This window comes from Sebastes fasciatus, chromosome 22 (genome assembly GCF_043250625.1).
Source record: "Sebastes fasciatus isolate fSebFas1 chromosome 22, fSebFas1.pri, whole genome shotgun sequence".
Taxonomy (NCBI): domain Eukaryota; kingdom Metazoa; phylum Chordata; class Actinopteri; order Perciformes; family Sebastidae; genus Sebastes; species Sebastes fasciatus.
The window spans coordinates 7405032-7430298 of NC_133816.1; the positions used below are offsets into that span (position 1 = coordinate 7405032).

General features: G+C 40.7%; 1 protein-coding gene across 14 annotated transcripts in view; it reads left to right on the forward strand.

The window, feature by feature from the left end:
- LOC141761153 (adhesion G protein-coupled receptor L3) overlaps positions 1–25267 on the forward strand; it is a 234608-nt gene that overhangs the window by 86723 nt on the left and 122618 nt on the right. For all 14 annotated transcript variants that reach the window (XM_074624445.1, XM_074624447.1, XM_074624434.1 and 11 more), the window contains exon 4: positions 533–746. In XM_074624445.1, the coding sequence (XP_074480546.1) occupies positions 533–746 (214 nt within the window). The remainder of the gene's footprint in view (positions 1–532; positions 747–25267) is intronic.

A 25267-nucleotide genomic window follows, 5' to 3' on the forward strand; every position in this document is an offset into this window, starting at 1 on the left:
TGATTTCTAGATTCTAGTCTGGAGGGAAATTGTAACAATTTACATGAGACGCGCTCTGCTCCCGGTTTCTTTGTCTCTGTGTTTCTGTCTGTGTCTAATTTCTCAGTTGAATGCCCATGTAATGAATGTTTATTTCCTCACAGCCAAACGCAAACACCGTGTCTATTTCCTTATGTTTGATCTGTGTCAATCTTGCACTCTCTCTTTCCACAACTCCTGGCCTCTCGAGGGCCCCTGTGGCATGGCTCATCCTCCCACTCCAAACAGCCAGCGTCCTGTCCGCCCACACTCTCTAGACCAGGGTGGACAACCTCTTCTCCGTGTCGGACCTTTTGATTGGAGGTCCTCCCATCTGTTCTTGTATTTTCCTGTAGGAATATATAAATTTTCTTTTATTCAGGGTCTCAGCCAACCCTAACTCCAGGATGAAGTTGTTTTCACACTTAAGTGCAGAGATCCTTTAAGTGGAGAAGTAAAGGAATCCGAATAACTCATACTTACATCTTTCTGTTTCTTTCTTCCCCCTCTGCAGCCTTCAGTCGAGCACCCATCCCCATGGCGGTGGTGAGGAGGGAGCTGTCATGCGAGAGCTACCCCATCGAGCTGCGCTGCCCGGGCACGGACGTCATCATGATCGAGAGCGCCAACTACGGCCGCACCGACGACAAGATCTGCGACGCGGACCCGGCGCAGATGGAGAACACGCGGTGTTACCTGCCAGACGCGTACAAGATCATGTCACAAAGGTAAGGACACATTTGCATTCATTATTTTTGACAGATTTGCATGAATTTTGGTAAATGGGCTTAACCTGGAAATGTCATGTTTTCATGCTGGATGCTGTTCAGGGACAGAGGGCTTAAATCCTACATAACCAACACTGTGTGCTTGTTGAAGTAAAGGTAAAAAAAACATTTAGTATGAACGCTCATAGGCTACAGAGGGAGGTATGCTCCAGATAGTAACCCACCACGGAAGTTGATGTCAAATCATCTTTTTTCCACAAATGCATCCAAAAATGGATTTATCAGGATATCCACTAATCCTTATAGGACCAGTGTGTAGGATTTAGGGGGATTTATTGGCAGAAATGGAATATACTATATTTTCTTAAGTGCATAATCACCTGAAACTAAGAATCGTTGTGTTTTCGTTAGCTTAGAATGAGCCCTTCATATCTACATAGGGAGTGGGTCCTCTTCAGGGAGTCCGCCATGTTACACCGGCATGTTTCTACAGTAGCCCAGAATGGACAAACCGAACACTGGCTCTAGAGAGAGCCTTTCACGTTGTTACGTTACCTGAAGGCCACCGTATAGTTCTCCGACACACGTTGAAAGGGAGGGGTGAGGTATTCAGTTGGTTGCTGTCTGCAACCTCACCACTAGATGCCACATACTGTACCTTTAAAATCTTAGTTTTTAAAATTTGAGGCCATCAAATGTCTTAAAAAAATCGTAATCCTAATTATGAAAGGTCTTTTAATTTTGAGACGATCGTCCCACATGGATTTAACGTTTTGTATATAAATATAAAAACCAGTTGTTCTTCTGTCTCAACCGAGTGCAGTTTTTTTCTGTTTTTAATGTACTTTGGCCTTGTTTACCAGACTACCACCTTCTCTAGTGTTTTTCCCTGAAGGTCCCAGGATTTAGGAAGTAAACAAACGATTTACAGATGATGCTAAACTACAGAACGTCTTTAGGGAAGAAGTCTATTTTTTATCTCCGCTTCTTATTAGCTGGAATCTAGATGGTACATCATAGTTTATATTTCCTCACAAGTGAGGATAATATGAATTTCAGTTTGACTTTGATATATAGCTAGGGTTTAAACATGACATATAATGTATTTTATACATTTAGTGTTTCACAGTTAGGGTTACAATTAAAGCTCTTTCATATTAAGTTATTTCAAAGCTCTATAGATGATGACAACAATAATAATAAAAAGAGGTTGTTGATAGCCCCATTCAGAGTAATGGAATATGACTATTTGCATGTATGAATATGTAGACATACAGCCACACTCACAAGCCAAATTTGCTTTATGCTGTGAAGTAATTAACTTGAGTGGCTGTGTTTGTTAAAAAACAAATCTTGAAAATATAATCAGCAAATCTTCCGTTAATGAGACAAGCTATAATTCACACCTGAGGTCTGCTGGAATAGAATTAAATGCTGTTTTTCTTCATGAAGCAACTGTATTTATTGATCTTACTCACTTTAGGGTCTATGGAAATGTAATGGCTTTGTGGGAAATGGTGCTTAGATTTTAAAATGTACAACACATAACATCTCAATGAATAGTTTTGCGCGATAAATATGAGGACCGGCCACAGGGCCATGTTTACACATTAGCGGCTTTGGGACATTAATACAAAAACCCTCCTTTGGGTAGGTTGTGTGGTTTAGTAGCATGTCCCTGTTATGGATTAATTGGCTCAAGAATCCCAGTACCTGGATGCTAATCCATATAAGTCATACATTTGCTCTGACACAAATCAATGTTTGTTTGAAATTATATGAATACATTATCAGTTATTTGTCAAAATAAAAAGGTGCAGGATGAGCTCCGCTGCCACATGTGAGTCTTGTTTCCAGAGTTATGACCCCGTTGTGCACGAACCGGGACCCGGAGAGCTATTTGTCAGGGCAGACACAGTGTAGTCTTACCGCGCTTTGGTTTTTGCAGTATAATGGATTGCTAACATTAAGGTAATATATACACAAGTTTCGGGGTTTTAACCAAGTAGTCTGGATTCAAGAAAAAGTAGAGCTCAAGGCGGGTGTGGAGTGAACATATGTATAGTCTATCTAAGCTCTTTTGTTGACTTATTGCAGCACTTAGAAGGGATGGACTTTATCTAAATGGCTACTCTATGTTAACTTTTGTCTACTTCTTTTTTATTTCCAAAGCTTTAGTTTCACATTGGACGGGCCCCCTTTGAGAATACTAATGGACCTTTGGGCTTTATCAAACAATTGCTCTTGGCTTTTTTTTAGTTGGGTAGCATAGAGTTCAGATAATCAGCTGTGTGAAAAGCAGCTGATGGTGAAAAGAGGGAGTTTGAAACATGTTGTCAGATAATTGATGCACCCTGTGGCTCCCTTGTTCTCCAGCCGCCCACTCCGACTAAAAATCCCCGCAGGAATGAATCAACGGGTCCTGCTACTGTCAAGAACACAAAACTAACATAAAGTACAAGGGAAAAAAGCAAGTCTTTTTTAGCGTCTCGTTGCTACCGGGGGCGTTTTTCAACGATGCTAAAAGGTAACTACAACGCGATTCAGAGCCAGAGCGTTTTGTCTTGCGAGAGGAAGTTGCTAAGTGGATGAAAGGTGTGGGTGGTATTGGGTGAAAGAGGATTCAATGATATTTGTGGCTGCGGCGACACACAGCTACACATTAGCATGCGGAGGTTAGCACAACAAACGAACGCCACCCCCGACTATTTCATTGTGGAGCTGTCGGAGCCGTTGCTAGGCACCTGCGGCTAAGCTCATTAGGGTTAAAAAGAAAACGAGAGCGAAACAGAAACAAGCAATTTGAACGGAGAAAGTCTTCAAAGATTTGACTCTCGATGCACGCTGGATGTCTAATGTGATGCGTGAAAGAATGTCACATGTTGATTTACATGTTTCAGTTAATTTACAGCGTTGCTTTCTCTTTTTTAAATTACAATTAACCTGCTTTGATCAGATTTGTAGTCTGTAAGCACAATATTTTGTAACTCTTAAATGTATTATCCACATGTATTATTTCTTCAGCAGCTTGTCTTCTTTATAATCTCCAATGAGTCGATAGCAGCGATGATGCAAGCACACTCTTCCATTAATATTTTAGTTGGATTTTCCTCCCCCGTCTCGTTCTTTCCTGTCTCCTTCCTCCCCCTCTATTGATCATGCAGACTGTTTACATGCACGCTATAACCCAAACAATGTAATAGTGGGATTAAAGCAGTAACCTGATTTCCACAATAATTGAGCTTTTTGCGAGTTGTGTGATTACTGGGCTAATGTCTGGAAGGATGTGTTGTAGACTACAGAAAAACAAAAGGGGAGACATGAATTGGATGGATTCTTTCATGTTAGTTGTTCTTTACGGTGGTGAGCTTGCATTTATAGACAATATAGCTCAAATCAATAGAATCAATATTTGAACGTTTTTAAAAAATAGGGATATAAATAAAGGATACATCGCCCAATATCCATTTGTTTTCATGTAAACACAACATAAACATGCAATTTTGATAAGGATCCCTTAAAGAGGACCTATTATGCTCATTTTCAGGGGCATACTTGTATTTTGGGTTTCTACTAGAACATGTTTACATTCTTTAATGTTCAAAAAAAGCTTTACTTTTCTCATACCGGCTGTGCTGCAGCACCTCTTTTCACCCTCTGTCTGAAACGCTCCGTTTGAGCTCCTGCCCCGCCCCCCTGGAAAAAAAACAGTTTGCTGCGATTGGTCAGCTGGCTCACTCCGCTGTGAGTGGTTAATCAAACCAAATTCTTCGGACTCCGCTCCAGCTCGACTCTAACTAGCTTTGTTTGAGGGCGTGCCAAACTAGCCACTAGGCAGGTATTATGCAAATGAGTTACTGGGTGACATCACCACGTTACGGAAGCAAAGGCGGCACTTCAAGCAAGGCATTTCAGGAGCTGTGTTTCTGTGGGGGAGAGTAACTCCCTTTGGCCCACGCCAAAGTTACTTACTTTGGGCTTTGAAAAAACAGCTATATAACACACTAAAGAAAGAAAGAAGAAACTTAATAGAACATAGAGAGGCACTTTAAAGTCAAAAAAGAAACTTGCCGATACTCTCCGGTGCAATGGCGACACTGGTTCTAAATTACGCCAAACATATCCTTGTCATTTCTGGACTGTTATTTCTTTTTAACTTATCGGCTGACATATAATACACACAAATAATAATATATTGGGCAATCAGCCCAGAGGATTCATCAGTCAGATAAAATCCAAAACAGCTAACGCCCTCTGTAATAGTTTTCAATAGACATGCACTGTTGAAAGTTCAGTTTGCCACAGTGATGCAATCTGCAAGGCATCTTCCAAATACAAAACATGTTTAATATGAATGGGACTGCGGTGCTCAGGAACAGTGGGGGTCGACCTTCTCACAGCAAGGTGGCGACAATGTGAAATATATTCTGATAATTTGACTTAATTTCTTTTGTTGAAGCTGAGTCCACCCAATCTTTAAATGATCTCCATCTCTAAGGGAATTACAGGATGTGTCCCTTTTTAATACTCAAAGCAGGTTTTGCATTATTTGGAAACTTAAGTAATACAATACAATAAAATTAAGTATACATAAAAAAGTCAGTATGCATACTAAATATCACTTGATGTATATTGTCCCTCAACACAATACACAAAGGAAATGGAGGTGCTACTCACAGCTGCAAACCCATAAATAAATTGCTAATAATGGTGAAACCAGCTTCTGAAAGATCTTTGAAATCCCTTTTGCTTGTTCTTTGTTAATTTTAATTGGCATCGGAATTATAAAGTTGCAGTTTGATTGATGTCTGACGGATAATTTATTAATTTGCTGTTGGTATGAAATGTTAAAGCATGTTGAGTTATTGTATTGTACCTGCTAAAACAGTATACATTTAGTATGTAATATGGAACTGGAGGACACAGCAGTCAGTAAAAAAGATTGGCGACTAATCTAATCTGATTATATTTAATTTAACAAATAAACAGGTTAAAGTGTAATAATCTGAGCGTTACCTTTAAAATCTAATTAGCATGCTTGTGAATGTGCTGATAGTATTTTCCTCTTGTGGGACTCTGCCCCCTTCCCCCCCACCCCCCTAGCCCGTGTACCACCTGCCTCTCCTGCTGGCACCAGTTAAGTCGTGGTGACTGGCAAGCGCGTTAGTTAGCATTCACATCCCGTCTGAAGATGAGCCACGCTGCTGCCGTCTTAGTCTGTGTTGCCAGGCCCCGCATCCATCACCGGCAAATGCCCAGCCGTGTCGCCGGCTCTCGCGAGCTGTCAATATACATTTAGGTGCCTTGGTCCCTCCTGCATCCCCCAGCCTCTCTAACAGCGCTCCATTGATATTCAGCTATCAAACCCGAGTGCTACCTTTTTTAGCCCACTCATAAAGGTGTATACTGGGCCACTCTGGCAAGGTGTTTGGTTCCATTACAGTCTTTTTAAGCGAGAGCTAATAGCAAGCCTGCATCTGAGTGATAGCACACCACTGAGCGTGTGAGTGCTGTAATGCATCCCAAAATGAAGGTTGTCTCGCACCATGCTGTGACAGGATGAAATGAATGGCTCTCTTTCATTAGCCGTCCCTCCCTTTGTGTGCTCGTGGCAGCGCAGAATCCACAGCCCTCTGGATAAACATGTCACCTATAGGTGGTGCCGTGTTGCAAAGCTAGATGGAGGCTAATCATGTTCTAATTGAAACACTACTACCGTGGATTCATTCAGCACAATTTGACGCCATTATTTGCATAGTGTGTACACACATAATGCAGCCTGTGAGGTTTTTGCAATCATTGCTATCCCCTTGTGGGCTATTTTTGGAGCTTATTGTTTGGTAGCTGAGGCGTCTCTCTCTCTCCAAAAGCACGTATAGATCTAGTGCCATTTCCCACTGAGTGAAATCACTGGAGAGGCCCGAGCACTTGCGCTATCAAACAACAGCAACCCCTTTCTCATCAGAGCCCCGGTGTCTCTCTCCTCACGCTTTTTGTGTTCCCCTTTTCCTTTCCCCAAGGCGGCGCGGCCTTCACGGCCAGTAATTACAGGCTATATCAAAGCTATATATCACCTTATATCTCAGTAGACCTCAGCAGGCACCTTAAGGGACAGCTGATAGCATTGTGGCAGGCTTGTGCACGACCCCTGAAGGAGAAAAGCAGGTCAGGAAGGTACAAAACCACACCTACACATACACACAAACACACACATACACATGTCCCTATCTGTCCAGACTCTCCTTTTTGCCTTTTGTATCACTTTCGCTTTTTTTTTTTTCCTCTCAGTCTCTCCGGGATTCTTTCTGCTGCTGTGTCATCACGCCTGTCATTTCAAGGAACAAAAGAAGAACAATACATATTTTTGTCTACTAGCATTCTGTGTTTATGACACTAATGATGAAGGTTAATAGATATCACAGCTTGATGAGGCCCTTGAGGACGATAAAACTAAATGAGCGCAACCTGTGATTTGAACCTGCTGGCCTTGTGACAGTTGACATTTGACAACCTTCCTGTTAATGATGTTTATGTGGAAAGTAAACGCTTCCAGGCCATTATTTACTTCACCACACTCTCAGGCTGGAACGCCCGAGACAAATGGCTCCTCTCCCCGTCGGATGAAAACACGTGCTGACAGAGGGACAAGAATGATTGAGGGATAAGAAGGGGAAAGCAGATGGGAAGATCTTTTCTCCTTTGCCGGTGATCCTTCCCATACGTTCCAGTTCTCATTATCCTTGGCTTCTGACCTTATTTCAGAGTTGAAGGATTTGATGAGATATTTGTTTGAGCAGGAGAGTAGGATTAACTGAAGAATCCTCTTCTTTGTTTTTGCCAATCTTCATTTAAATCCTCTCATTTCAAGCAGGATGTTATGGGTGTAGTTAAAATACTAAGGCATGGAAATTAAGGGAAAGTTAAGATATACTGAAGCTTTTTAAAAATATCCAAGATACAATTCCTGCTAACTAAGAATTTGAAACATTATTCTTGAAGCAACAATGCAAAAATAAGAGGTATGTATAGAAACATACAAAACACAAACATATTGTAATTCCAAAGAGCTTAAAAGAGAAGCACATGCCCACCTGTCCTCACTTGCCCTCTGCTCTGAGGGTGGCTAGGCACATATGAGAGTGTGACCATCTGCTTCATATTCTCCCACATATCTCTTGTCCTGGTTTGGTTTTTAGCATTTGCTCGTAGAGTACAGACAGGATATCAGTGTTTTACCAAATATGGAATAATTACTTCATGGTATGTCACCGTAAAAAACAAATCTGTCTGTTTGCATGTACTCAAATAAAACAATGACTGCTATTAATGATAGAAAAACATTTTTCGCACAGTATTAATTTTTACGCAATAAGTCCAGTTTGCTTGTCACAAGGAGTACAACTCTAGTAGTTGTAATAATAATAATAATAATAATAACTAGTTTTATAGCTCTGGATTTAGCTGTCCACATTTAAAAAAAAAAATATATATATATCCCTGATGATCATCATGGTTATTTTTTTTTATCTCAGCTTTGATTTTTCTTTTATTACATAAAGCCTGCATTACAAACTGGTGATTTGGGGTTTGAAATAAGTGGGCATATACTGTAGGAGGCAGGGGGAGCTAATGAAAGATCATTGATGTTGCTGCTGCATTAAAAAGAGGAAAAAATGCAGTGAACTCATTATCGACGGTCCAGGGGACGCACCCTATTTTTTCCCTGATTCAGAGGCACCGGATTAATTTCAGAAGTTGGGGGCGGGGAGATATGGTGTGTGTGTGTGCGTCACTGTACATTTAATTACACAAGACAACTTTACCGCTACTTTCTTCTCTGCTCCGAGACTTGAGTCGAACAGCAGATCTGCTCTGAGCGCAGCCACCTCTCTCTGTCGCTCACCCACACACTCATTACGCACACATTACGCTACTCTTTTAACAACTATGTAATATGTAAACATGTGGATTGCAATTAAACCCACAGCCATGGCCATTTTTAACACGGTAACAGGCCTACTGTGAGCCTCAAAGCTTGCGCGTGGCATTTTACAAGTTGTTTTTTTCATCTACTCTCGATCGCAATGCGGGACAGAAGCATAAAGTTGCTACAACATATTTGTGTCATTTAATTTATCACCAGATACCACAATACGGCTTTTTACTAGTGTCTAAGTCAGGTTTCGTGTTTGTGATAAAAAATGGCACCTAATTTCTGACTCAATTATTTTTCTTATTTGATTTGTATAGCCTAATATTTTGTAAATAATTTTTGGGGATTTTATTTTCTTTAATTTCAGATACATTTTTAACACTACAATTTGGCAAAAGACGCACATTTTATTGGGGATCCACGCAAATGACCACCTGTGGGACCTGGGGACTCACAACATCACTGGAAGATGCTTTGCAGTTGCATTATGGGAAATGCAGGATACATTTTTTTTGAGAGCTTGACCCACATAAAAGACAGGATATCAAGGTCAAATTGCCGGATTACCCCTTTAATAGTCCTAATTTTTTGCATTTTTCTTTTCTTCTTATTGCATTAAAGAAAGCTGAAATGCATTCATATTCATATAGTGACCTTAAACACTTAATATAGTCTTTAATATAAGCAAATAGACAGCTGCCATTGACATTAAGAGAGAGCTTATCATGCTGAGCAGATGTGAGCCTAATACCATCATTGCTCATGCATGACCCCCAAAGCTCTATCAGAAGTGGCCTCCCTTGTTTAAAGTCGAGGTTTGCATAAACATTTAACTCCCCAAACAATGGGATGTCAGATGAATTAATGCATGACTTTAATGTTGGAAGTGCAAATATCACGCAGGTGCTGCTTTAAATTAAAGGTTCTATTCAGCAGACTGTAATAAAAGGTGCTCTGTAGTACTTAATCATACGGGATGATCCACTACCACTTCTACTTAGATTCCTACTGGGCATCCCTACCTAGAAACACAACATAAAAGCATACATAGAATTATGTACACTTTGTTTTTAACCGTGCATACAGCATATTCGATTATATTGAGTGTATATTTAGCATCAATCACTCAGCAGAGTTTCTATGAGGAGCCTTTTCTAGCAGCCTTTTCTCTATTTATGTAGGAGTCATTGGTTTGTCTTGCTTATTCTTCATTGGAGGCTGTTTCTCCATGATACAATTATGTGTTGAGCACCTGACAATTACAGAACAAAAACATGACCGATGAGCGCAGCGGGGGACAACCGCCTGTTATAATAGTATGAACAAACAGAGAATGGTGGGTGGTTTTGCAGCCAGCATTAATATGCAAAAGGATATTAATAAGGGCTCTGACACACAGAGAGAGACAATAAAAACTCCCTTTCGCTATAAAGCAAACATGATAAGCAATAAACAGATTTGGGAAGTTGTTTAGATTACCGTAGGAGTTTAAACTGCCTTTCCATCTGTGCATGTTTGCCTCGTGCTCTGGCGTAACCCCCTTTTTGTGAAGACTTTTTAAATCAAAGAGATTTATTTCTTCCTCATTCTATACTTTTTTCCTGCACTGGATGACATCACCTGACATTCATTATCCTGTCTCATTTTTCAGCCCCTTCCTGCCTCCAATCCTCTTTGATAAGAGGCTGCCGCATTCAATTTTAGCCAATTAGTTGCTGTAAATTTCAAGCCCGCAGCCCATCCAGTCAGCCCGGGTCTCCAGACGTGGCCGTACAAGACTCTGGTGATTAGACGGGAAAGGAAGCCCGGGTCGGCAAATAGGGATTGTTTAAGGACATCTCCCCATACGGGGCGGATTGGTATCTCTCAGGAGATAGAGATAAAAGAGGAGCGGATTGACTCCAACCAAGCCAGTGGTTTGAATCGACCGTAACGGTGTCCATTTTTGGACTCCGAGCAGAATGCCCCATAGACTTTGTTATGCCCCTACGTACAAGTTGAGCGCTTTGCAAAATAATTCAGAAGTTTGGGAGTTTTCTATCTGTATTCAGGCGCACCTTTCATATTACCCTCAGGAAGCCTCAGCCTGGTCATAGGGTCTTTTGGTGTCAGATTAATAACCGTTCCAGTGGTGGCTCGCTAAACACAGGGTTTTATAATATGTTAAAAAATTGAAGTAGGAGGCCTCAGTCCATTTGTCAGCTAGGGGAGTGAGTTTCACTTGGATGAGTGCAAACAGTAAAGAAAGGGCTAATTCAGACAGGAGCAGGTGGTTAGTCAGAGTGCAGGGAGCCGACTAGGCTTTTTCCTTCCCTCTATCTGATATTTGCCCTTCTCTGCGCTCCATAGTCTTTCATCCTTGTTCTTCTAGTTTTCTGCTTCTTCTTTTTTTTTTTAATTGGCATGTGGGAGTAGGCATTTGATGTCTCTTGCTTCTGCCCCGAAGCGGTGGATCCATTTTTCTCCCTGCAACATAGAGAGGGCATGCAACTTTTACAGACCTTTAATAACTTTCCTGGCTATTCATCATCTCTCCCCAAAGATAAAAACAACATCCTTTCATGCTGATTCATGGCGAGGTCCAGAACTTCACGTGGATCTTTCATCCCCTCAGTCTACCACTTTGCCATAAAAAACAACTTTCCTTCAGATTAACATCTGCACTTGTAAACTAACCTGAGGAAATTGTTGTGTTGATTTATACCCAGGGTGCACCACTTTCTAGCTCATCCACTGGTATTTTGGTGCCCTGGTCAGCTAGCATGGCAAAAAAAAGTAGTAAAAGTAGAAACGGTACAATGCAATTCAAGTTAGATTACTTAGTTGATAGTTTGGTGATTCTACCAGCAGGAGTTATGAAATGGGTGATAGAAATGCACTGCGATTACAGAATATTGTTGAATCATGTTAATCAGACATTCTCCAACATGAACATTAAAAACACATTTTATGGGATTTTACAAGAAATTTAGTCTTAAAACTATCTACTACCTACATACTCTGTGCACCTATGCTGATTAGGTATTCTCCCAGTTGAACCATTACAAACCATCAGGTTTAGGAGATAAAAGTACCCTTAATATAAAAGATAAGAAACTCTTAAATCAATTTAAAAGTTCTGTCTTTTCTCCACATGGAGCGATATCGGGACTGATTGTATTCTCCAGTCTTCCCTCTATATCTTCATCCAAAAACCATGGGTTGCCAGGGGCAACAGCTGCGCGAGTCATCACCTCCCTTTTCAACTTGTCTGGCAGAAGTAGCATTGCATTTATAATTGCATTTTGAATGGCAGTATAATGTTATACAGCAGAATAATGATTGTAATAGTTTTGATTAAATTTGATAGGGGTGAGCAGACAATTTATCTTTTGAGAAAATAAACCCACAACTCTCTCTGGATAGTCATGTAAACAGGATTATTGTGGGGAATTGTCTGTTTATGCAATCACATAAACAGCTTATACAAACGGCTCCAGTCTTAGTTTTGGCAGCGGCGGCGCTATCGTTGCATATAAAAGTGTGCATATCTAATTGAATCCAACCTTATTAATCATTTAAGTGAAACAAAGGCAAATAATTCATTTAATTTTACTACAGGGTCGGTGTGCAATTGAGGACCATTGCATTGCCAAATTAAACTTTCAGTTTCTCTACAAACACAAAGGTACATTACGTGCCTTTTATGTTATGTATCGTATTTTGCCACTCTGAACCTCCCAGAAAGCAACATTATTTTTCCACCGTGCTTTGCTCTCTGTTGGGGGAGCCATTTTTGTCAACCGCTGTGTTTGGCGGAGCTGTTTAAAATGTATAAGACCAGTAATGTGACTGGCCGGGAAGATCATGATTAATCCCCCCCATCGTCATCGTTATATTCCACTACATGGATGGACTTGGACTTGGACTTATATAGCGCTTTTCTAGTCTTCCGACCACTCAAAGCGCTTTACACTACATGTCAGTATTCACCCATTCACACACACATTCATACACTGATGGCAGAGGCTACTAAGGTGCCAACTTTGCCCATCAGGATTTAATCTAAATACTCATTCACACACCGATGGCTATGCCTCCGGGAGCAATTTGGGGTTAAGTATCTTGCTCAAGGACACATCGACATGTGACCCGGAGCAGCCGGGGATCGAACCACCGACCTTCCGATTGGTGGACAACCTGCTCTACCCTCTGAGCCACAGCCGCCCCACATCCAACCATTTGGTGCAGAGCTCACTGTGCTTACAGTGTATTAATGGAAACGACAACTTCCTGTAGATAAACCCTCACTGCACATGATCTAGCACTGGTCGACCATGATTGCCTTGGCGATTACGCTCACCTCTTCTAGCTGTCTTTGTTGCCAGAAAGGTCAGAACTCTCAGACCAATTTTCAACATTGCATTAGTGGCTGAAGTGATTGGGTCAATGTGTGCCATTGAATTTGGCGTCGAGACCCTTCAGTGGATCGAAAGTTGGGCTTTGGTGAGCAGATATTTCTCCTGTGGATTCGAATTTACCTAACCGTCATTGACTTTTAAAAATCCCCGACCAATATGGGTTCAGTAGTCCCATGTCATTTGTGCATCTCCAGTATGAAATTATCAATTAGATCTTTTTTTTTTATGCAGTGACCTCCAGTAATACATGACATCTAAAATAACTTTGATGAGTCTTCCTTTGATTGCGTTTGTTTTTTTGTCACTTCATCATTTTGCTATAGATGTTGGGTCATTAAGTCATTTCCAAGCTCTAAGCTTCAGTCAAACTCTTTGGTCCCACAGTAAGAGGACGACACAGCTTTCTAGTCCTCCGCTGCTGTACTTCAACTCTTTTTGTGTCTATGCGAAGGGGCGGTGTTTGTCATCTGGCTTAGTTTCGCGTTGTACATTGCTTGAAAATGACTCATCTTTGAGAGTTTAGGCTGCGATGAGGTTCTCTAGTCCCACTGAAACGATGGATGGCTCAAAGTGCTTGGCTGGGAAAGCCTCCAGTCGTTGCTCAGCCCAGCATTACAAGGCACTTTCTACCTCTCTTAATCCTGCTATCTTCCCCCTCTCTCTGCCTCTCTCCCCGTCCTCTCAATTACTGTTCGACTATGAATCCCTTTCGCCCTCCTTAGCGCTCCTCTTCCAGTGTCTCCGTTTCTTTTAATGTTTCTCTTTTTTTTTTCTTTGCGGCTTTGTCACATCACCCCCTTTTTTTCGAATGAGCTTACGCCAGGCACGAATGAGTTGCCGCGATCCAAAGTCTCCGGGCGCTGTAGTTGCGAGGGCAGCGAAAAAGCGGGATCTACATTCACGCCACATGCCCTCCAAACTTGGCAAGACGAAATCAAGGGAGCGAGACAAGGAGCGGTTTCACCTTGTTTCCTTCGTGACTCTCTGATGGCTGCACACGGTTAGCGCCTCACAAAGGACCTGTTTTATTAGCACGGTCTCATTCACCCACAGTCCCCCCGCTCTCATCGGCTTCCTCCATTCCATTCTGGCAAGAGGATAGATCGAGAATTGTGTTCGGAAAGGGGCACTTAACATTTGGAATCCTATTTCCTCTTTATCTAATTTTTTTTTTTTTTTCTTCGTTGAAACATGACAAACTTTAAATCCTAATCAATTAAAATGGTGCAATTATCCCTCAGTTTGATCTTGGGCTGCTGGTCCCACCTGCATGCTTAATACACAGTGGAAAGCTAAAACATAATGTATCAATCTTTAAGATGAAAAACTGATGACACTCTCCTAATCAATGTTTCATAGCACAGTTACATAATTCACTTTGATCTAGCCCAAGTGGCTGAATATTCATAGAGTTTGCCACTTGAACTCTATACATATCCAGTAATCCATATGGAAATATTCAGCAGTAGGCTCCTATCTTGAGGGATTCTGCTAGATGTGCGTGACTTCCAGTATATTATGAATTCATGACAATTGATGAATTTAATTTGGCAAGCCTTGTCCCCTAAGTGAGTGACATGATTTAAGTTGTTCTGATCGTCACCATCAGGCTAATTGGCCATTTATCACCAATGACGTCCTCATTTGACGGCGTTTAGAGGCATATTTTACCTGTCACTTCCTAAATTTAACCTTTGTTACTGTAGAAGCACTGGAGCTTCTCTTATGCCTGTGCTCACCATATTCAAAAGACCTACTACAGGAGTTGTTTTTAAATCTTTTGGGTCAAGTCAGGTCTCAAGCCTTGGCATTTTTGCTTTCAATATTGTGCTATTGTGTTTTCTTACATGGCTGAGACCACGTCTGTGGCCTAATAATTTAATATTTGAGGGATGTGTCTGTGCATGGCCTTATTTAGTTTTTATTGCTTATTGAATTGACTCAAGTCCAAGTGTCAAGTCTGCAGCTCTGCCCACTGCGCTAAAAGGAAAGGCCGAAAATAATTGTTTTCCCTGTTTTTATTTTTGAAAATGCAGAAATATTTGAAAAAGCAGTGCTCGGCAGCAATCTTGTATATCCAGTCTCAAACTGAATCTTTACTCTGAGCCAGCGTTTCTCAACCTTTTCTGGCCCATGAGCTTGTTTTTATGTTCCAAAGTTCTTCAGCAACTAAAGTTTTCTAAATTACTTATCTGAATTTGAGAATATATTTCAAGCCTTTGACAAAACATCCTCACCTCGAGGTCCATTCTTGAATTTCCCTCGGGATCAATAAAGTTACTATCCATCTGTCTATCTATTAAGTAGGTTTTCTTGAGCTTTTGATCACATCACATGATCTTGATTAGATTTTTTTGATATGACCAATTACTTTGAAACTATTTCAAGCCTCTTTTCTTTTTATATCATAAATATATCAATATCTTTTTAAAAAAAAATCTTCCACATCTGCAATTCAGGTGACCCCAAGTTGGCTTCTAGTGCCTAGATAGATAAATTCTGCATTAAACGGTTCAGATGGAAGATCTGTCTTCCATCAACCCTAATCAGTCGTTCCACCACTTCACCCTACCACTCCCTCATATTCAGTGGCGCACACGTTCCTGTCGAGGGTGTCGTCTGTGTCTAGAACGGCGTCTCCCGCCGGCCCCATGCTTGCTTGTGAAAGCTAATTATGCCGGGCTATTTTCTGACCACGGAGCATGTCAATATTACACAGTGGGAGAGCTCTCACTCAGCCCGCGCTGCATTCTTATTCATGAGCCTTAATTCCATCAATGGCCTCCTCAGCCACTGGACCGTGGTTGTTCCCTGACTGTGGTGTGATTTTAAGGAAAGTGCTTGTAGCTGCCACAGAGTAATGCTACACCATAAAGGAGTGTAGCTTGTAGCCGCGCCCACTCTCCATTTGCTGAGAGCATGTTCAAAAGTGCTGTGTGTAAAGCTAGGAGAGGGGCTTTTGTGGCCGCTGACATGGACCTAAATGCACGTGCTCATTGAAGTGGGGGCTGCAGAGGGTGAGAGCTGAAAGGCTCTAGTGGAGGTTGTGAGGCTCTTGTAAGGGACCTTGCTGTGGAATTGAACATGATGCTATAGCTCTGGATTTTAGAAGAATCGGGGTTGGCAAAACAAAAATAAATTGCATCAATTCTAAAATCTAAGCTGCGTTACTTACTTTATTAACACGGCAAACAATTAGGTTTAGCAACATGGATTAAATGTAGTTGAGCAGAATGGTTGATCGGTCAAAGAGTGTTTGCGACCTCTATTTATTTAATCAGGTAATTCCTATTGATGTTAAGATTTTATTTTCAACTGAGACCTGAGCAGTTTTAATTTAATTGATAACATTCAGCGACTATGTGTCACACTCTCCCTCCCCTGTTCCATTGCATTCACTTCACAGCAAGTGGTTGCCAGTTTGTTGCACGACCTGCATATTGTATGGTCAAGTAGAGTGACTCAGACAGACAGTCATGTCAAGTGGTGAATGTTTTGTGGTAGAGTAAAAGTCATTTTGCAACATGTAGCTATAGGTCTACATTAGGTGCGTGTGTGTTCGGACCATTACGTTAAGATAGCTAATATGTGCTAACGTCAGCTGTCATTTGTTGCCAACGTAAATATTCAGGCAACTTGATCGCTGATGACAGAGATACCAATGTCGTTTTACTATTGGCTCACAAGCCTTGCTAGAAGTGGGATACAGAGATAAACAAAACATTCATTTTGGACCCGTCGTTTTTTTTTTTAAATGATTAATTCACAATCATATTTTTTTTCTGTAGGAAAAGTCATGTTTTTATTTGGCACCTTTCTTAAAGTCTCTGTGAAAGTATTATTTTTTATATATATATTATTCGTCTACATTACAATGTTATGACGTTTACTATCATTATTCTAATTATAATTATTTGTTGACAGCTTGAGGCTACTCCTCAAACATCAGGGAGGTGGGAAAAGTGCTGAAATTGTATTTCAGATTTTGTGGCTAAAAAACATTTACAGGCCATTCACCAACCCCAACTTAATAAGTGTTAGAGCCCCCAAAATAGCTAGTAAGTTACTCTATTTTTGCATTCTGGCAAGCTTCTGAGGAGTCATAAAAATGGCTTGAACTTGTCTGTATTATATTATGGATAAGGGGAAGCATTTTTGCTCCACCATTCACTAGTAGACTATGCTTCATCCATCTTTTTGGCTCCAACCAGTCAACAATAAAACAACAAAAAATTGTGAAAGAATTTGACAATTGTTATCTGTATTTGTGTCATGAGAGCAAAGACGTACTGTAGATGAATACACTGAGAAAGTTTGGAAGGGATGGAGTGAAACAGAAACTACAGTATATTCATAGTTTGGAGAATGACAGAGAGGGATGCAGCAGAGATAAAGGATGGTTCATCTGAGACACCACTGCACCCTTGTTCCTTTTTGCCTGCTGATACTGTCGCTACACACAATCAGCTTTCTTATGTCACCTTGAAAAGTTGATGGAATTTACTTAACGCCCACTCGTCCCTGATACTGTTGTTTACAATGCTGTTCGCTTGCAACTGGTTGCCGTTTGATTAGTTACAAGAGCAGAATTTGAATTTGCCTTTCAAAGGATCTTGGTTTGACATCACATTTTATAATGCCGTACCACGGGCTACAGTTTGCGTCATGGTCTACGTATTTAAACACATGTAACGATTTTTGTTAAACCCAGACGAAAACCCACAGTCTCTGAGCCGTTTCGAGAAATGTTTCCTTCACTGTTACATCTGAGGCCTTTCTCATGATGCAAGTTCACATGAAAGAGGTGAGGATTGTGCACCATAGCGGTATATTTAATAAAAGATAGGATGGATGTGTTGATTCCAGTTGGGAAATGATGTTGTTGCTGCAGCATGAAATAATAAAATCCAGCTAAATAACAGATATACAATACAGTACAAGTGATACAAAAAAGTTAGAAAACAATACAATATTTAAATAATAATGGTATATTTGAATGAGTTAATAACAGCACTGCTCTTTCCTTATGAAGCAAGCAAGTTTAGCATTTATAATTTATGAATACAAGAAATACAGAACATTTGGACTGCACTCAAAATGCAGAGAGGAAATTAAAGAATACTTCACATATTCCAAATCTGAATTCTAGAGTATTGTTATTATAATTGCTGTCCATTAAATATGTTCTATTCAAGTCACTACGTCATATACATGTACGACATAACTGCAGCGATAACATTTTAGATGCATTGAACTAGTCACTGTTAGGAATACTGTAGAATAGTTTAACAGCTATTAATAAGAACTAGTGAATTAAATGTGTTCCTGATAATAAGAACTAGTTACTATTTCTTGGAAGGAGAGACTGTTTTATAACCAGAGTGAATACTGACCGGACTATAAATATTAAATGTGGTACTGATGTAATAAATTCATCATCTGTTTTCTAACCACCTAGACGTCACTGGGCTCCTTTGTGCTTCCATGTGAATGCAGTATTTCTGTCTCTCTATTGGAGCCGTGTAGCAATGGCCGTGCGTATTTATCCACAAGCCTGGACAAAAACAATTCCTTGGAGGTTTGGCGTGCGGGCTTAGAAACCATGGCAACAGAGCTCGGTTTGAACTTGAGAAGTCTTTGTGAGAAAACAGTGAGGGTTAAGCCCAAAGTTAGCTTTCCTACCCACTAATCCGGCTCTGTGAGAAGACAGGCCTCGGGTCATCAGAGATACCAGAAATGATGGAATTAGGTGAGGATAACACATTTTTATGTTGTGTACAACAGCACAACAAAGTGCGCTCCAAAAACCTGTCACTTTTCAAAGTGTTTTGCAATAAATCTTCTGCTACAAACAGACGTTGACACCAAATACATAGCGGAGTTGGGAAACGAGCCGAGCAGAAAGAAACAGACAGGATGACACACTCAGAGACTTTGTTTTCCAGCAGAATGCGACTCCCGTCCTCCTCGGGCTGTATCTCAGGAGACCTGTTGGTATGTAAGAGAAGTTAAAAGACAGTTAAGTGTCTTGACTTCCCTTGACAAATTCAATGAGACAGTGGTGCTGCGTGGGGTGAAATACAAGCAACTCCTTGTCACCTCACGAGTACAGGAAAGAGGCCAGAACTATATCAGTATTTGTACTTCGTGTTCCCTCCTTGTTCACCTTGCTTGCACTCCTGGTCTGCCAAAGGAAAGCTCTGCATAAATCTGAAGCGGTTACACTCAGTGTTCATGAAGAAAGGCTTCTGAATTAAAGCCACAGAGGTAGATGTTATTAAAATAAAGAGCCTGAAAATTGACTTCCGTTCTTAAGCAATGACTAGATACAGTGGTTAGTCGATCAATAGAAGATTACTTCTTTTTCAAGCAAAATCGGCGTAGAAATCATAGAATAAAGACCCTTGTTAAAACTCCAGAGCTTGCCTGAGAATCATCACGTCTTTAAGTTTTCTTCAGTATGAAAGCAATCCAGTGATAGGTATCTGTACATCCATTGGTACATCACAAAATGGAACTGCCAATATATAATTCGGCATACCTTTAATGGTGCCAATTTGTCAAATGAAATTGCAGTACACCTTGCAAGTACATTGCAAGGAATTTGAAAAGCTTTGTTATAGACTTAACAATTAGTTGATTTATCAAAAAAACAAGACTGACAGAATAATTGATAATGAAAATAATCATTAGTTGCCGCTCTAATAAACTGTGACATTCACAGATAATGTTTTAATCGTCCTCTGCAGGTTTATGATTGATGTTCGACTATCTTAATGAAGATCTTGTAAATGTAAAACATGTCACCATACTCGAGGAGTATTTTGCCACCGCTGCCATCCTACCATCAACATAATTGATACGTCTTGTACTGAATCAGGGCCTTTGTGCCTTTACGGCCCAGTAAATTACTTTCCCCTCAGACTAAAGTCGTGACTGACAGTACCTTGGGCATATTGACACAGGAGACAGGAGACTCCAGTCAATCCCAAGCTTTTAATCCCAACCCTGCTTCCTTCAGGACAATTCCTTAAACCCCGCGGTGATTTCCTGCATGCCAATGCAAGCCTGGACCCTTGCCGAGCGATCGACGCCTGACCCCTCCTGTATCGAACGCTAAGGTTACTCATAACCCCTGCTTGTCTTTCATTATTGAGATGTGAATGAGGAAGGTCGGGGGGTGGTGGTGGGGGGGGCTTTCATCGATCGGTCAACACAGGAATATTTGATTGTCGTTTGGCCGGCTCTGCCAACACACTCTTTTCTTCGTGGCATTAAAGGTGGCCATTTTGAATGTATAAAAAGGTTGAAGTGAGCATGTAAACATACAGTTTGTTAAAAAAAACTGCAAGGTCATGCTCAGCCTCTTCCTTTCTGTTTGTTTCACTTGAAGGACTTGAGGGAAGCAAGCGGCTTTAAAGAGAGGTTTATTTATTGCCAAACCTTGTGTCTTGTATAGATAGAGTGGTTTGTTATTAGAGGCACCTGTTCGTCCTTTTGTCATATGAGGTAATTAGCAGCTAAACACCCTCCTAGAAGCTAAGCACTATGGGTGACCGTCAGTGAAGCAATGCGGTTTTAGGCTTTGAAAAAGGGCTTTGAAGAAGGAAAGTGCTGGAAGCACATACTGGCCCAAGTCGGACATTGGAAGTTACCATGGTGACAGCGACTGGAAATGAAAAATCTGTGCTTAAAGGCAGGCCTTGGTGTGTGTGTGTGTGTGTGTGTGTGCTTGGGAAAGTGAGAGAGGGAGAGAGATGACGGTGGGGATCAGTGATACAGTATGCGTATTGATTTGTGTGTAGATTATAAATACACAGGATGGTGTGCTATTCTATTTGAGTGTTGGTGGGAGTAGGTTTGTATTCTTTGTTCAGACAGAATTTCTTCCATTTTCCCCAAAATAGAGATTGAATAATGGTCCAAGGAAAGGATTAAAATCTTTTTGTTGTGCACGCAGCCACATAAGCTCCCCAAAGAACTTCTTTGACTGGAACCAGCAGCATATGCCGCTCTTTGTGCGCAACAAACAGGACTTGATGCCTTAAAAAAAAAAAAAAAAAAAAAAAGTCAAAGCAGTGGCATTTCTGCCTCTTTTTATTCCCCATCCGTCAGTCTGAAGGCCAGCACAGCAGTGGCACCACTGGGTATCTGGCCCAAGAATCTGACGCTCGCAGAGATGCTCTTGAGATGGGCTCAGAATCCCAGCGGGAAAGGTTCAAAAGGCTAACCCTGGTCAGCAATTCAATGGGTCCTGTCACTGGAATATTTCGGGATAGATTCCTTTATGTTGTAGAGAGAGTATATTGACGGTGTGAATGCATGTGCACGCTCGTGTGCTCACTAGCCCGCCTGTAGAGATGCTAGTGCTCATACATACACAACTTCAATTTAGCCACTGATGCACACATGTGTAAATCCATCAGAAATCACACCTTGCACATCAAATTATTGTTTTTTTCTTCAAGATGTGACACATTAATATTCATATGGCTGTGCTTGTAAAAAAAAGAATATGACCCGATCCTCACTTTGACACATTCCCCCTGGAATGAGGCTTAGCCTAAAACAGGCCTACAGGCTGAAAGTCCCAAGGGGCCGTCGCCAGGAGATAAATCAAGCATCACCAAGAAAGATAGGGAGCGGCATCATTTGTCGGGCAAGAATAGAAAAATTCATCCTGGAAATCGTAAATCATTAGACGGGCAGGCCCCAGTGAATAAGCCTCACCCACCAAACAAATCGATTTGTGAAGTTATTGCACATTTCAATCCTCCCCTTCTGCCGTCCCTTACAGGCATCTGGAGAGACGCCGTGGGCGTGATGATTTACATACACATACCCGGAGATTAGACGCTTCCTGTTTTTGACAGATATTTCAATCATGCGCCGGGGCTTTATTTATTTGTTTACTTTTAATGGAAGAGATGTATTAAAAAAAACAACGTGTTTTTTTTTTAGGCTTGTGTAATGCATATCAGTGTGAGCAGGTCAGTTTCATGGTGTGGGTGCCTGTAAATGGAGTAGGAGTGAAAGCCAATCAATGCCCATTCTTCTCTTAGCAACACATTTCAAAACACGTCTTAATTAACTATTGTCCCGAAGCAAGCGGAAATACCTTTCTCTTTTCACCGAATTGTGACTTGGTAATAATCTGTCTAAAAAAATAATATCCCCTCTGCTTCCGATGACTTCATCCACACATATCACATTCAGTCCCGTATTAGTTTCCACGTAGAGATCTTTAATGCTCTAAGAAATGCCGTCATTACCTCTCAGACAATTGACATGTCACTCCCTGATCATAACTGAGGGAAACAGCCACCCCCCACGGGACACGGTATTGTATCTTATGAACTGTCACATATTGCATGTTGAGTTGTCAGTCCTCCATGGCAGATAATCCCTGTTGCCTTGTTTTAAATGAGAGCAGTCAGGGGAAATATTGACTTGAGTGCTTTAATTAACCGCCGTCATAGCTACTGCATCATATAAATCATATATCTCTGCATGTATGATGACAGAATTTACATACAACGCTGCTTCCCGAACCATTTCTCTAATTAAGGCCGCAATATAAAAAAAGTAGCGATGACGTTAATGGTGAACGTCTGTATGGAAAATATAAACATTAGTGGTGGATTCAGTTGATTTCACTGGATAAAACAAAGAAATAATACATTATTTATTGGAGTTTCCACTTTGGCTACAAGGCTGCAGTTCAGTGTGTGTGAGAGAGAGCGAGAGAAAGATTTAAACTAATGTTTGCAGAACTTGGAATCACTATCAAGTTTTAAATAAAACATTGTTCTTTGCTCTCTTTTTTGTGCTGCGCAATTTTCAAGATGCGTATCTCCTGACATCCCAGGAAACCGGCTGAGGATTATTCTGCTGAGTTTATCTTTGCCCTTTAGAGCCAGGGACTCAGACACTCACGCCTGTGCTCCATAAGACAACTTGCTGCCTTGAAAGCAGAGATAAGCTGTACATGTGAATGCATTTATGAAAAGGGGTCTAGCCTCGGTGTCAAAGACAATTCATCACACAAGCGCTGTTGTCTCAAAAGAACGGTTGCGTATTACAAAGTGTGTGAAATAATTCAATTGAACTGCAGCAATATGAACTCTAAAAACTCATGTAAATTAATTATCATACAAGTATAACAATACACTTGCGTTGTAAACTCTAGCTGCACTCCCCCTTATATAAAATCATTTTTACTGGATTTACTTAGATCAGTAATTCTCTTTTCTTCTAATGTTGAGTTTGGAAGCGTCCAACTCCCCCATGCACGGTCCAGCATGTGCCAAATTCATACTTTAATGGAATTTCGGCGTGCACAGCCAGATGGATGTCGACAGCATGTGCAGAATCACGACTTGACCTTTCAGGTGGAGAGAGAAATTGCATCACCTAATACCTGTTGTGGCACCAAAATAGATGGATTAATTTCAAAGAGGGTAGCCGGGCAAGTTTGATCCGTCTGCAGCGGGATCACTTCTCCTTCAAAATAATAAGAGGAGTCGTCTTATTTAAAATTCTTGCACAGAAATTGCAGTGGTTTCTCGAGTTTGACGTGTCCCAGGGCTTATATAGCGCTGTATTTTTAACATTTATTCCTAAAAACAAAGTTAACTACATTTGCTTTTAGCTTGTAACTTTCATGCACAATTCACTTCGCTGCAAAAATATTTTCTTCCCCTTTTGTTTTAGCTCTCCACTTGCACCAGCAGAGTGTTTGGAGCAAGCTGTTAGGGCTAAAGGTGAAGTAAACATCGACTGAGGAGCTCAGAGGTTTGTCCTCCTTTTCAAGCACTCAGACTTACTCGGAGTAGTGTTCAAATTTCTGAGACTTATTTAAGATTCAGTAGCAGCAGCCATTGGTGCCACAAAGTAGTGCTAAATAGAAATATGAAATCTCTGAAGACCTTTCTCGTTCAGTCACATCCTGTGTGGGACGCTCTAACAGGTCAGAATACTTGTTATTAATCGGTTCAAATCCAAAGCACAACCAATTTGGGTTGAGTAATTTCAATTTGCACTTAGTTTCTTTTGATTTAAGTCTGTGCATGTCTCATAAGAGCTTTTGTTTTTCAGCCTTTGTGTCAGTAAACATGACTCTGATCTCATGAAACATCCTATGGTTTGGACCTCACTGAGAACAGCAGCCAATCTGCAACGCTCATCAGGGGAGGGGTGCGTCCCCCGAGGCGATAACCTTTGTCTGGCCTGAACTCAAATCCATGTGTTGCCTGACAACCGCCCAGAAAAGTCTGTACAACTCTTAGCCTTAGTTTTTCCTCTTCTTTGGTCCAAAACACAACATTATCTTCCAACTGAGACTTTTTGTGTGAACAATTTAAATAAAGAAACAGTAAATTTATATTTAAACATTATTTTAAAAATATGATCATTTCAGCTCAGCTAATAAAATCAGTAAATGAAATAACAGTAAACTAAAGTAAATGGGTATGTACAATATTTGAAGCCCTTACCATTCCACCCTCTTTTTTTAGTTCAGAAGAAGATAAAAAGTCAACAGTATATGTCACATAGAACTGGTGTACATCATCTGAAAACTGGGAACCTGATGATTAATTTGAGATTCAGCTCAGTGTGTCATGTTGTTCTACTGTAGTCATGAATAAGAAGTAAAAAATGAATAATATTTTTTAACATTGTATAAGGGCATAGAACATGATGATATGAGTTTGTGACGGCCATTCCCATGCTCTATCGTGTCTTATAAGTTGTTGTTGCAGCAATTGTTGGGTTGATACCATTTGTTACACAGATTTGGTGCTAAATTTAACAATTTTTTGCCACTCGAGAATTGATAACAAAGATCAAAAATCCCTCCAATATACCACATTAAGATACCAAGACCTTTTGGAACACTATAGAAAAAGACATGCTGTGATTTGGCATCAAAAACTTTAGACATTTGAATATTTCTGTAAGAATTGCATTTTTCAGTGACCCCCTTATTGTCAATATACCTAGGAAAGCCATCCATCCTCTGAATGCTCTAGGTCTCTAGTTTGTGGTTGTAAAGTTTCATGAGGCTGTGATTATCCTATACAGTGAGGTCAAATAAAAAAAAAAATGGCCTCACTAACATCATCACACATGAATACAGTTGAGCTCATGGGATCCGTAAGAGTCTCAGTTTTCAAGTCGTACCCAAT